Source organism: Limulus polyphemus, unplaced genomic scaffold, assembly GCF_000517525.1.
Source record: "Limulus polyphemus unplaced genomic scaffold, Limulus_polyphemus-2.1.2 Scaffold3641, whole genome shotgun sequence".
In the NCBI taxonomy this organism is placed as follows: Eukaryota; Metazoa; Arthropoda; class Merostomata; order Xiphosura; family Limulidae; genus Limulus; species Limulus polyphemus.
Genome location: NW_013669251.1, coordinates 48,423 through 63,799, shown reverse-complemented (window position 1 = coordinate 63,799; position 15,377 = coordinate 48,423). Strand labels below are relative to the sequence as shown.

General features: G+C 32.6%; 1 protein-coding gene across 2 annotated transcripts in view; it reads right to left on the bottom strand.

Annotated features, from left to right (window-relative positions):
• LOC106469751 (gamma-tubulin complex component 3 homolog) overlaps positions 1-15,377 on the bottom strand; it is an 87,186-nt gene that overhangs the window by 24,558 nt on the left and 47,251 nt on the right. For both annotated transcript variants that reach the window (XM_013930261.2, XM_022398306.1), the window contains exons 7-10: positions 14,361-14,479; positions 4,652-4,846; positions 3,068-3,206; positions 1,980-2,074 (exon numbers count right to left, since the gene is read on the bottom strand). In XM_013930261.2, coding sequence (XP_013785715.2) covers positions 1,980-2,074; positions 3,068-3,206; positions 4,652-4,846; positions 14,361-14,479 — 548 coding nt within the window. The remainder of the gene's footprint in view (positions 1-1,979; positions 2,075-3,067; positions 3,207-4,651; positions 4,847-14,360; positions 14,480-15,377) is intronic.

Genomic DNA, 15,377 nt, shown 5'->3' with positions numbered 1-15,377 from the left:
TATACTAGAAAACTATAGTTATAAAAAAGTTACATGTTTAAGTATACTAGAAAACTATAATAATAAAAAAGTTACATGTTTAAGTATACTAGAAAACTATAATAATAAAAAAGTTACATGTTTAAGTATACTAGAAAACTATAATATAAAAAGTTACATGTTTAAGTATACTAGAAAACTATAATATAAAAAAGTTACATGTTTAAGTATACTAGAAAACTATAATAATAAAAAGTTACATGTTTAAGAATACTAGAAAGCTATAATTGTCTTAAGGATGGTATTGTAACCAACCATGGACAATTAGTTTGTAGTTAAGCACAAAGCTACACAATGGACTATCTGTGCTCTGCCAACCATGGGTATCGAAACCCGGTATCTAGCATTGTAAGTCTGCAGACATACTGCTGTGCCACTGGGGGGCTGGACAATTAGATTTCTAAGAACAGGTCTGACCAGCAAAAATCAATCACATATAAAATAATTTCCAACATTTCAGCTTTTCTTTTTCAATCAAACTATACCAAAGTACTTTTACTTAGGAAATTAAAATTCTGCCCATAACTGCTAATTTGATATGTTTAACAGAACAAAACTGAATTCAAATATTTCTTATAGCAGTTGTTGTGTTTTGAATAAGATTTTTAAAGTATAAAATTAAACCATATAAGGATTACCACTCTTCAAATTTTTGAAATCATGAAGCACGTAACACACCTAATATAAAAAAACATAAAAGCTGTAATATTGTTTTCTAAAAATTAAAATTATACAGGACTAATTTAGAAATAAAAGTCTACCACAAAATTCTAATAATCATCACTCTATCAAATGTTTTCATCACAGAATATAGTGGTGATTTCATATAAATATCTTCTGATATAAACATAACCCAAAATATTACAAGTCTAATACTTTTACTATTATTAACCCTTAACTTTATGATAAATTAAGGTTTAATTTAAAAGTGAAAGATTACATAGAGCTATAAGTAATTGTTAATAAATAAATCTTATTTTGTGTGGAATAGATTTAGAGATTATGATAATCGTTTGTTGGGCTATATTCAAACATTGCTATAACCATAGTACAGGTTATGACACTACTATCAGGATAATACAGTTGCCTGGTCCAACATCTTGTTTACTTAATTTGGCAGTCAGACTTAAGAAACTTTTGTCAGAGTGAGTATTGGAAAGATGTAAATTCAACAATTGGGGTTTAATGTAAAATATAACAATAATGTGGTGAAATTTTTCATTGAAGATTAAAACTCTAAGTGTAAGTGAAGTTGCCTTTCATGGATGGTTCTTATGAAACAATTTGTCTGATGTTAGATCCATGTTGACAGCTAGTGTGATAGAGCATATGGCTATATCATTGGTTTATCTTCATAGCTTTTTAATTATGTGTTTCTTGTTGACACTGTTAACTCAGCAAAGCATTGCTGATATCAAATTTTCCCATTTTTACCTGTTGAAGTTAGTTTTATTAAATACGAATGTTTGAATATCATACAGTCAAACATGTTCTACATTAAGAACTTTCATCAGTTCATGATTTTAGAAATTATTTCCATCATAATGAAAAATGAAACTGTTTTTTCACTAAAAAACAACAACTGTATGAAACCTGGAAAATATTTGTAATAACTCTATATTCTAATTATTTCACATAAAACCTGGTACACTACTTATCTTGGACGTTTTAGGTTTTCAAAATAATTTTTCAATATACACTACATATGTTGACCACATATAATTAAGTTGTATGTAATGCATAACAAATGTACAATATAAAACCAGAGTCACGTTTATGAACACTGAAAAATTATATTTGTGATGACCCATCACTTACACTTTTTTTTCAACAGTACTTTCTATTTCTATCAGTTACATTAAAAAAGAAATGTAAGAACATGTTAGTTAATAATTTTAACACAGTTGGTTACCTTTAATGTGCCAGCTCAAGATACTTACGACTGACAACACGTGTCTAACTAGCCCATGGATACTAGGGTCAGCATGATGTAGGTACGAATATAGTGTTGAGGCTAGGGCTCCTCCCTTTTGACCTGGAAGATATTTCTACACATAAAAATTTCCATGACATGTGTTTATTTACAAAATACTCATAACGCAGATCGATAATGAGAACAAAATAAGCAAATACAGGTTTATCCTCATTAAGAGCTTTATTTGATTCTGTAACAAACTTTCATCTGTTAGAAAATACAATTATTGATGTGAAGAAACCTGTATTTATTGTACTGTCCACAATTATAAGGTTATATATAAACTACTAGCTTTTCAAATGTCTCATATATCATACATAGTTAATACAATAATAACATTAACAGGTATCACCATTATCTTTGATAACACTTCAACTTAATCATCTTAACCATGCTTTTGATCTCTGAAATATGGTCATTAATATTAACCTCTTGTTGTACGTACAGTTCTCCATATGGCCATTAATGTTAACCTCTTGTTCTAAGTACAGTTCTCCAAAATTGAAATACCTTAACTATTAGCTGATATAAGTAGGTTACATATTAAAGCACAACACTAAAGTAGAACATATTTCTGTGAAACCATATAAAACTAATATGCCATATACAACAAAAGAACAGAATGGAAATCACCGTGATGTAAAACAATATTTATAATGAGAGCTATAACAATAAATTGTTTGCTTTATGTTTTAGAGAGTTTATGTTGTGCATAAATAAGCCTATTTCTTAGAAATAATGTGTATGTAAATAATGACCTCTGCCTGTAAGTAAATAATTTTTAAACTTCAGGATAATTTTAATGTCATTGAATGTATGAAACTGAGGTTTAAATTTAAATATAAAAGACTGATATGAGCTATGTATGCATGTGTGTATACATGACCCTAAATAACTTATATGATAAGTCAAGTTTTCGAAAACTTCTGGTAGAAACAAGTTAGGTTTTATTACAGGAATAAGAAAAAATTTTTCACAACCGTGCAGTATTTTCTTTTCTATGATACTATAGATGTAACAAAAAGACATAAAAAGAACTGATCTTACACGTACCATGACAAGAGTCAATTAATGCAGCCAGCTGTTTCATCCTGACAAATGGGTCTAATGTCCACACGACTAACTGGTGAAGGGTTAAAGACCCAGATCGAGTACTTACATATGTTCCTTCTGTACTCACATCATTATGCAGCTGATTAACAGAAACAATAATAGATATTAATTTACTTAGGAATTTCACGTCTATATGTTTATGATAATATGTATTTTCTTTTGAGTAAATGGAAAATGGATTTTTATACTTTCTCCAAAAATATTGCATATGCATAGAACTTAAACTCCTTGTTTACTGTGTATCTAAACATTTGTACATATGTTTGTGTGAAGAAAAAAAAGCATTTTATTAGAATAGAAAAACAAACTCTATTTGTATTTCTATTAAATTAATAGTATGTTTTATTCTTGTATTTAAAAGCAAATTACTGAAAAACTAAGACAATTATTACTAATAGTGTGTGTGTGTGTGTGTGTGTGTATACTAACTGTAAGTCATGTGAGTTACATCAATGTATTGTTTCAAACTAAGAATCCTATTATCAAAAGATATTTCAGAAGGTCTAACTACTGAAAGCACTCGTTTTCAAATTTCTTATTTCGTGACTCATCTAGTTTTTATCTTATTATCACTAATACATCATTTCTGTTTTCTGTAGCCTCCATATCAAGAACATACTATTTCTGTATTCTGTAGTCTTAATATCATGAATATATCACTTCTATTTTCTGTAGCCACTAAATGGTACTCATGTACCTTACCATCTTTAAAGTAACTATATTTGCATTTCTGTGTCGAGATCTAAATAAATGATTAAAAGTATTAGATTTATTAATAATATAAAGTTATCATAATTTTCTGCATTTATGTGATAATAACATGAAATACTATCCTTTATAATCCAAAATATGGTTTTTGTGAAGCTTGAAAGTGGCTTGAGATATTGTTTCAGACATAATACAAATGTAAATTCAAAGGTAAATGAAAGCATTTGTTTGTGTCCATTATAATAAACACTCACATGTTACATGAAGTTTTGAAATATAATTTTTTAATAATAAAAATTTAGGAGTAACACTTCACAAAGATGGAGTCTTGACACTTCTCTCTGGTTCTTTTCCCAAGTATAAGATATAAAATGTGCTATATGCATGCATTGGAAAAATAAAGTCATATTTCAACTTTTACAAATAAAAAGTTTGACTGTCTTTCACCTACTTTAGAATGTTACGTTCTTTCATGATACAAAAATTAAATAAACCCTAGGGTCCATCTCTTAATTAAGTCACACATTTTAAGTCAGAATGTTAAAAAGAAATTTTTTTTTCAATAGATTGTTTATCAAATTGCCAAAAAAAAAAACAGCAAAAATATATAAAATGTATTTATCTGATATAAAAACAACTTTATGAATGTTGTGCTTCGGGGGGGTTCTCTAAAAGTTCATAGAGGTCATTAGAGAAGATCTGGTTAAGACAAAAACAAATATTCCTGTAGAAGTAAATAGTACCTTAAACTTTTGTTGTATGATGACTAGTTTTTGTTAAAATATTCTACATCAAACATGCCCCACATTAACATACCTGTGATTCTAGAACTGCTAGCAGTCTGTAGTATTCACTTAGTTCCTCCTGAAGGGCTGCCACAAAGCTCTGTCCTACTAGACCTAAAGTTTTATTATAGCTCTGACTTTCACAGAACTTGTCAACTTTGTTGTACATCCAACCTAATTCTGTGAGTCTTAAGAGTTGTCGTCTTACTTGTCCACATATTCCTGCCTAAATTATAAAGAAAACATTTCTTGCTATGTGTTAACGAGCTAAACAATGCCTGTAACAAAGTTCACTTCTCATACATGTTTAATACCAACAAAAAAATCACAGACCTGAATAAAATAAGCTAATTTCTTTAGCATTTATTAAAATACCTAGACTTTAAAATATACTAACATAGAGAGTTATGTTAAATGTAATTCATAAAACTATAGTAAGAGGTGAATATAGAAATAAAATAATATACATTTCAGTAATTCAAGTTTTTGTCTTTTAATTCATAACATAGTGTTACGTCTCCGTTTGTTAATTAACTTTCCGTAACTTCGTTCCAACGAAACTTTAGCGACACAAGTCCGTAATTAATAAAACTGGTTTATTCTTTCCGAATATAACTTTACGATACACTTAATTTCAATATTCGCGCTAAAACAAACACTATAACGAACGAACGTTAACTTCAACAATACCCTGTGACTGCAGTTCAATTACTCACTATCTACACACACATTATTCCCCGTCACGTTGTCACCCTCTTTTATATACCAGACTACCCTATATCCAGCAAATACCAGAGCATTCGCCAAGGTACAGGATAGTTCTAGAAAATAGGTGGCGCCACACCAGTCACGTGACCTCGATGATGTAACAATAGTTATAAAGCTACTATAATTAAACTTATCTCGAAAAATAGAAGTAAGACATGGAATGAAAGCTGGTTAGTAAATATTTATCAAGTGTATTGAAACTCATCTATAGTTGAATTAAAATATGTAAAAAACTTGTTAGTTTTTAATTAACTAGAGAGTAAACTCCTTTAAGGACTCAGACATTTTCTGGCTATCCATTTGAGTCTAGTGACTGAAACAACTGGTAACAATAAACCTAACATGAATTGGTACAATGTTAAAATAATCATATTACAGTTAAATCAACTTACAGCACCATTACACTGATGGTCATTTCTTTCTTGCAGTTTATATGAGGAGAAAATATCACATAAAAATTTCATCATCTAATATCTTCTTCCAGAAGAGCTGCTAAAATTCTACAATAATATAACATAACATTAAAGGACAACAAGAGGACTTCTGGTCCATCTTGGCTCTTTCTATCTGTTAAATTAAACACTAAAAACTCAAAGCCAGTCCTTATCATTCAAATATGCATCAATATTTCCCTTAAACTCCCTTAAATTAAATGCATCCACCACATCCAAAGGCCAGCCACCTTATGACTCCTACCCTGCCAAAATCTATATTTGTGTACCCTAGTCTTACCATTCTTGCCATTAAATATGAAAAAACATCAGGCATCCATACTATCAATTCCCCCTAACAATCTTAAACACCTTAATCAATTCCCCCTCAAACTTCTTTTTTTAAAAGAAAGCATGTTCAGAAACCTTAACCTATCCCCTATTACAACCCTTCCATCCCATGTACCATCCTAGTAGCCCTCCTCTGAACCCTTTCCAACAATTCAAATGTCCTTTCTGTGGTAAGGAGCACAAAACTGAACACGATACTCCAAATGTGGAATAACCAGTGACCTATACAGTGATATTATAGCCTCTTTAGACATATATTCAATATTTTTGCAGAAACAACCTAATATTTTACTTGCCTTGCCACCAGTAACAACACACTGCTTAGATGGCTTAAGAGGCAGATCAACAAGAACACCAAGATCTTTTTTCTTACATAACATTGTGGAGGTTATTCCCATCAAAGTTATACCCATGCTTCAAATTTTGATATCCCACATTTATTACCTTATATTTGTTATAATTAAAAACCATATGCCATTTATTCACCCAACTCATCAAATAATCCAAATCCTTATGTAAAGTAGTAGCATCCTTCTCACATCCAAAACATTAATGCCATCAGCAAATTTAAATAATCTAGTGACCATTCCTTCATCTATGTCATTAATGTAAATCAAAAAGAACAAAGGTCCTAACATTAAGCCCCGAGGTACTTCATTTGTGACATCAATTCAGTTTGACTGAATTCCATTTACAATAGTTCTCTGCTTTCTTCCATCCAACCAGTTTTCTATCCAATGAACCAACCTATCCCACATACACCTACAGACAGAATCTTTTCAATAAGTTTTTATAATTTATAATAAATGTTCTTACTTATGAGTCATAAGCAAATTACAAAAAAACTTCTATGACCACTCTGCCCTAAGTCATCAGTTCACTGCTAGCTGTGTTTTATCTCTTACCTTTGAATTGCATTATCATTTAGAACTTTCAAAAAACAAAAAAGTATTTTTTGTGTCACACACACATAATTCAAAATTAAGATATTTTACTCCACTTTTCTCCTTTATGTTTAGGATGAAACATCTTTAATAATGATTTCTGAATGCAGAGGGTAACTAAGCATCAGTACTTTACTGTAATTAGTCTTATGAGCACCGATTTGAATTGTTAAAAAAACACTAGATAGATAGGATTATTAGTATCCAATTTTCAATGAGAAATTATTGATATGAGAGTGAGAGTGCTTCATTTATCACCAATCCAATTACATACCACATACACTTACTTTGGTAACTAGTCAATCAGAGATTACAATTGGTATAATAATGTCACATGAATATATGCTCCAGTAACATCACTGTAGACAGTGATTTTAAAAGCCATTTGTTGCATTTGTAATATAGTTGGTCTGTAGTAAATTCAGACTGTTGTGGTTGGCTGAAAAATTAGCATACACATTTGATGTGTTTCCTTTAGATATGTATTTGTCACACTTCCAACAATATTATAAATATAACCTATCCCAAATCACTGTTTGTTTTTATATTGTGTCCAATATATTTCTGGTACAATTTGTGCTCACTAACTAAATAATATAATTACAATGTTTTCAACTTTTATTTATTTTGAAAGTGGAAAGTGAATGCACTGTGGCATCAATAAACAAAGCTGAGAGTACTAAAAGTAACACATAAGTTAACATTTTCCTAAACTGAAAATGTATTTCTTATAGATACCTCTGCTAAAAAAAAAATTCTCACTTGTACTGCCCTCTATTAGTGCAAATTTTTTCTCGACACTAGCTTTGTTACTCCCACTTATTACTGCATATTAACATGCAAATGATCATGCAGCAATTCTTCACCAATAGGAGTGCGACATTACCCCTATTGTAATTAGCGCCCTCTCTAATCACACACACTTTAATTAGTTTGAAATTGGTCATAACTAACCAAATCAATTCACACTGGAAGTGGGGAGGACAGATGAGAAATATGAGAGGAGGTAAGTATCAGAAATACATTTTCAGTTTAGGAAAATGATAACTTCCAATACGATATCTTATCTCTTCTAACAAAAAGATAGAATCCCACACTGAACTGGTGGAGGGCCAGTGTGAAGACAATCCTCCTTTTGGAAGCACCCAAAGGAAGACCATGAGGTGTGATAAGGAATCAAAAACAACACCCCAGTGGGAGACTGCACCACTTCTGAGCCAGGTATACTTTTTGCCCTGTAGTAATGTGTCACCAAAACATAAAGGGGTGGGAAGTTGGAGGGGTCCCAAAAAATAAAGAAATAATGGGACCCCTGGTGTAGAGTGGCTAGGGTGCAACAGACCATAATTGCGAGTTCAACTTCAAACAACACCTGGCAGTATCTGGAATTGTACATCAAGTCTGCAGTAGGAAAAAGAGTCCTCTACCTTTCACCTCAAAAACGTATACCAGCAGGGAAGAGAAGCTCCTGTATCAAGAGCCCATCTCTACATGTATGTACCTCCAACATAACCAACACCAGATCCACCAGGAACTGACATTCAGCAGATGGTAGGAAGAAGGAGAGTCCAGGTGGGTATTCATCTCTAGTCCAAAACCTGGCAGCATTGGGAATTTGGTTGTCCAGTCTGTGGTAGAAGGAGGGTACCCTGCCTTACACAAACAGGAAATCGTGTATCTCATCCAGCTACATACACAACCAGATCCACTAGGAACCAACATCCAGCAGATGGAAGGATGAGGGACCTGGTGGCATTGGGAATTTATGGCCAGCTTGTAGTAGGAGGAGGATACAAGCCAAACATATGTGAGGACTTATGTGGCTGGATAGTCTTCGAACAACACCCGATTTCTGGGAACCGACACCCAGAAGATGGTACAAAGGAAAATGTCTCAGCCGGAGGAAAAAACTGTATTTTTGTTTTTTTCGTTTATATATATGGTGGAGTGCTACATCCTACCCCTGTCAGCATCAGGAATTGTACATCAGATCCACAGTAGGAAGGGCATCACACCATTGACATCTGCAGAATGTCACCATCCTACTCTCAAACCAAGTGGTATTGTGCACACTTAGGAGGGCAGGCATCAATGGTCCACTACCCCAGTGGCTAGGAGCTGGTAAGAGGCAAGGACTCCCATATTCCACTAGAAAAAGGAGGGAAATAATGCATTGGAGAGTCCAGAGGACCATAACATCAGAGACAATGCAATGGGTGACCATGATACCCTATATTGAAAAGCAGAGCAATTATATTCAGGAGGGCGAGGAAAGACTGTCCAAATCCAAAATCTGTGGTTTTGCTAGATAGTAGATAGCAACAGTGGGAATCTTGTTAATCTATTCATGCATGTCACTAATTAGATGACGAGGCATTTGGCTATCATAAGAGTCATAGTTACTCCGGCCATTTATAATACAGATAACAAAGTTTTATTCTACCTACTAATTACAAATTGTATATAATTATTTATAAATAATACGTATGCTATTTGAGATGTACATTTACACTTTGAAATACATCATATCACAGATATAATCCTGCAACGCCTTCAATACGGACACTTCATAACAGCATTCATTTTGTCTATAGCAATGCACATGAATCGCATGTTTTGAAACTAATACCTATGACTACTTTTAGAACCCAGCTCATTTCTCAAGTTTTTTTTTCTCAAAGAAATTACATGGGTATATTTTATTCCAAGAATTCTACAACTGTACAGTGGTGCTGTTTGAATTATTTTATTATCCTGCAAAATAATTTAATAAATATCAAATATCTTTATGAGAAAAATATTGGGCAACTAGTTATCCATTTATCAATCCTGATGCAAATTCAGCATTTGAAATGTTCTGCAAAAGTCCAAAATAATTTCAATGTATGATATAGTTAACTAATGTGTGTTGCACATAATCTTGAACTTGTATTTTAAAATATGCATATCTACTTGACCTTCAGTTTTATACATGTACATTGAAGAAACTTAGTCATTTCAATGAGTTATCTCACTTACCCTACGACTTCGTAATGTCTACTACCTACACCATTGCTCATGCTCACTGACACATTCACTCAAAGTCACTCATAAGAAAGTTTACATACAACTGGTCATCAGTTTTTACATTAGACAGCTAACAGTAAACTTGCAGTGTAAGGTGCCATCCAGGAAAAACAAACTAGTTTCGACCACGGACCTTCTGTAATAACACATACACTGATGTGTATTTTATAAAACTTTGAGGATACCTAAAATAATTTATTAAGATACACTGTTCATATTTATGTGTTTTAGTGAGAAATGGAATACAATTTGTTAACTATTCATCTATATAATACACTTTCTAAATACTTAGCTTCATACATTACCCTTCATGTTTGTTCATACGTTATGTTTTACAGATTACGCTTCCTCTATAATAGTAACAGTACAAGTGTAAGACTTACACCACCATCTCTTTCTTTATTTCATAAGTTAACAATTTAATGAAAGTATTTTATCACTTTGTTATTTTACTGAGATTTAATGTTTTTGAGAATACTGCTGTAAGTTTGTGTGTAAGCAATATAGCAGAGGTGTCACTAGGCACCGGTACATGGGGCCCATGCCCTAATTCTATTTGACAGTGCCCCAAATCCCCAGTTGGTGTCTTGAAAAAATCAGAATAGATACCATGATTGACATCATACTGAGACCCCAGACCATACCTTACGTGATTTATAACTCAGAGAACAGTGGTATCTCTCCCAGCACTCTTATGTGATGCCAACATTCTTGAACACTTTAGAAAAACACTGTAACATCACAGTAGGTGCAATGACCATATGACCTACACCTCAACCCACATATGAAGTTTTGGTTTTAAGTTTCCACAAATGTTGGAGTCTGTCTTTACTATCTTAACTTTCCAATGTTCTCTGTTTCAATAAGATTACATCACCTGAAGCAACTTACAGTTACAATGCATGTCAATGGTGTATTAATAAGGTAATAAACAGTACAATGTGTTACAAAGTTCAGATACATGTACTTTCCAATAACTGAATAAACAATATTTTGTATTTATCAATTTCTTTTCTCCACCAAAATATGAACAGACTAGCTTCACCAAATTCATGGCTCATCAGATTCTTGGAAGAGCAAAGCAAACAAATAAAGTAGGCCTCATATAGTGGTGAAATGCAAGGCATTTGTTTGTTATAGACATACAGTCCTTTACTCACCACTGATAGACTACTTAATGTGCTTGGACAATAACAGTCAGTATTTTAAGTTATTAGTTGTGAATAGAGGGCTACTATACACTTAAACCAAACAAGATATTTTGTACTATCGAAGTTCAGATACCTCTAACATCTAATTATAGTTAGTGGTTACATTGTTACTACATATTCGTTTGGAGTTTGATATGTTGAAATTGCTTTTATCAGCTGGATTACACCTATACACAAGTACAGATCTATTCACAAATAATTATTTTATTTAAAACCTACAAAGAACATGAAAAGTCCCTCATTCTAGATGTACTAAAGAAAAGGAAAGCAATCTAATGACATGAAATGTGAATGAAAATTTACAAAACATTGAAAACAACACAAAAAGTATCTCACTTTAGATATATTCAAGAAAAAGGAAGCTATCCAACAACATGTAACGTGAATGAAAACCTAGAAAACAACATAAAACAGGTAATTTAGCACCAATATTCAGAAATTTTCTAAACTATATAACTTCTATAAGTGTTCTGTATAACAAAATTATTAAACTATCTTTCTACTCCCCATTTCTTCTGATGGCACTTCTTGCTTTATAATTGCAAGTCTCTTATTTCCATACAACAAAAAAGTCAGAGGTCACCCAGTTCTGCGAGAACACAATTCCATGAAAAACAGTATAAGAAAGGAAGCATTCTTTGTGTCCAAAAGATGTCATCTTTCAAAGTGTATACTGTAAGGTGTTCATTTGACAATCCCAAAATTCACATTAGGTTATGTGCAAATGATCTTGAAATTGGTAAACATAATTGTACATTCTTTTGAATTGAAGATGTACAATATCCTACCAAAAGTCATGGGACACACCTCTGATTGCATGAAAATGGGTGTGACAACAAAATATGCAAACAGTTTGGCCTATAAAGGGGATTAGTGATTTGCTAGGAAGTCATTTCAAACTTGTACACCAAACGATGTGTACATGGAAAGAACTAACAGAGTATCAAAGGGGAAGGATAGTTGGATGTCATTTGGGGAAAATGTATGTATATGCTATTGCACAACAAGTAAACATTCACAGGTTGACAACTGGCACATGCTGAAGAAATGGAAGCCCACAGGTGATAAGGAGCCCAAGACATGACCAGGTAGACATAAAATACTGACTGACAGAAGCCGACACGCCTTGAGAAGGCTGGTTACTTCATCTCACCCTCAGACCCCAAAGAATCTGTGTTTGGAGATATGAGCAGCCACAGGCAATCCTATAAGTGTTTCCATGACACATCGAGAGCTGCATGCCATGAATTCTCATGGAAGAGCTGCATCCCGCAAGCCATTCATAACAAAAACAAATAAACATCATTAACTGGCATGGGGCAAGGAATACCAAACCTGGACCATGGAAATCAGTCCTGTAGAGCAACAAGTCACGCTACATGCTCTTCCACTCTGATGGACATGTTTGGATATGGATGATGCCTGGAGAACACTTATTACCTGAGTGTGTTTTCCCAACAGTGAAGTTTGGAGGTGGCAATATCATGATCTGGAGGTGCTTCTTGTGGTAGGGACTAGATCCACTGGTTGCAGCGCATGAAACCATGAATGCTGAGCCCTACATTGATGTTCTGAACAATTCTGTGTGTCCTACATTGTGGCAATCTTATGGTACTGGCCCTTACACCTTCTAATTTGATAATGCTCCATGTCACAAAGCAAGGATTGTGAATGCACGGTTTGAAGAAAATAACATCGGAACATTGCAGTGGCCAGCACACAGCCCCGACCTCAACCCGATAGAACAGCGGTCCCCAAATTGGGGTCCCCAGACCCCTGGGGGTCTGCATAGGTAATACCATATCATTAAACAAGTAAGTTTTTTAATACTGATGTTTTTTTTAAATTGTACACTCAGTTATATATATCTTTTATTTGATAGTGAAAAGTGGGAGAACGAGTTAATTATTAGTTAATAAAAACAGTTTGTTGGGTAGGCAAAATCTTTCAAAAACATTGGGTCTGTGGGTGAAAAAATTATAATAATGGGGTCCTTTGTGGAGAAAAGGTTGGGAACCACTGCAATAGAACATCTTTGGGATGAACTGGAACACAGATTTAGGGCAGGGCCAAGACAGCCCTCTTCAGTAGTGGAGCTTACTAATGCTTAAAGAAGGAATGGAGCACAGTACCACCAGCTTTCTACTAGAAATTAGTAGACATTCTTCCATAACTACCTGTGTCCCATAACTATTGGTAGAATAGTGAATGTCTGAAGTGTTAACCAAGGAATAAAATTGTGTCAAATTTTTAGCAGTTACAAGTGATATGTAATGTTCAGCTGTATTGGGACACTTCACTTCCAGTATTCCATGCTTTTCTGTTAGTTCAACTGGTAATGCACCAAGAAACCCAATAATAACCATTGAGTTTGCATTCTAATATTTTGTTTATAGTCTTTCATAACAAGGTCTTGAAAGTTCATTCCACACTGAATGGCCTTTGTCATAAAGCAACCTTTTTTTTCGCTTCATCGTTGATGGTGATTTAAAGCCTCTATAGCTCAGTTCATTTTTTTCAGTTTATATTTACAATTTTTTCTCTTTTCTTTGTTCATTGTTTACTTTGTATTTTCAAGATTAATATTTGTTTTAGATATAATTTACTAATTTAACTTTTTAAACAACTCCTTCCCTATGATTTTCTAAAAATATATTTGTTACCAGTTTAATTTAATACCTTTGTACAAGTAACATTTTACATTATTACCAACTTTTGTGAAAAATAATTTCATAGAAATTTTAGCATAGATTGGGTGTTGTTAACAATATAAACTACGACTAATAATAATATATTGTAAGGTTTAACTTCTCTTGGTGATTTCATTTCTAGCAGTTACTTTAAACACAAAAGTATTTTGTTCTTTTATTTATTTATTTATATTTTATTTATATAACAAAATGTAAAAAGCACAATATACAATAACTCAGTTAATCCTTTAGCATGTAACTTATTAAAAGATATCTTACCTTGCTATCAATATGAAATTTGTCTTTTCCTGGTTGCATTTTTATGAACTTCCCATCAATGCCTTGGAAAGCAAAAAGTACTTCTCTCAGAAGAATACTTTCAGGTAACAAAGGAACACCTACATGTAGGTTAATATACAAAATCACTCAATACTATATTATTAAAAAGCCAATTATAGAGCATATGCTACTCTGTAAGATACTTCACAGCAAAATATCAAAACAAGTGATCTAGATTTTTATCAATTTGAAAGCTTCACCAATAACAGTAAAGTTTAACAAAACTGAAGGAAAAACTAATTAAGAATATTTTTTGTGTTTGAATATTTGATATTTAGGATTAATATGAATTTCAAAGTGGTGCTTACATCTGAAATACTATAGGCCATTTCTTGTTGAATTTCCTCTCATGCTTTCAACAAATATATGAATAAAAATTCCAAATGTCTTTGACACAATGCAGCACATTTGTCAATTTACCCAGAATTTTCCACTCTCCCCCTTCCACATGACTTATTGTGCATACATCGGAAAAATGCACAGAAGCTCTGCTTTCCGGCCATAATTCAGATTAGTAATTGTGATAGAAAACCACATAAAAACAGGTTGGTTGGATTGAATTACATTGGTAAGTACATTTTTGAAATGCATTTTATTCTAAAAATATAAAATTGCAATCAATTGCTTACCATTGAAACAATAAAAGCCAGAATACCTAGATTAACTCTTTCAGCACAGACTCGGTCCTTATGACTGACCTCATAATCATTTTGTGCTTGTTATAGTTTTCATGTAATAACTTTTAAATTAGTTCATTCTAGAATGAACACAAATTAAAACACGAAAACATAAGTGTTTAGACTAAATAGCTTAAATCTCATAACATTATACATTTATAATAGATTTATATAGATTATTGCTATTTTGAAACAAGTTCTCAAACATACTTTTCTTAAAACATAGAACAGTAAATAAAGAAGTAAAGCAACCGATTATCTCTTCTATTTACGGCCTTTG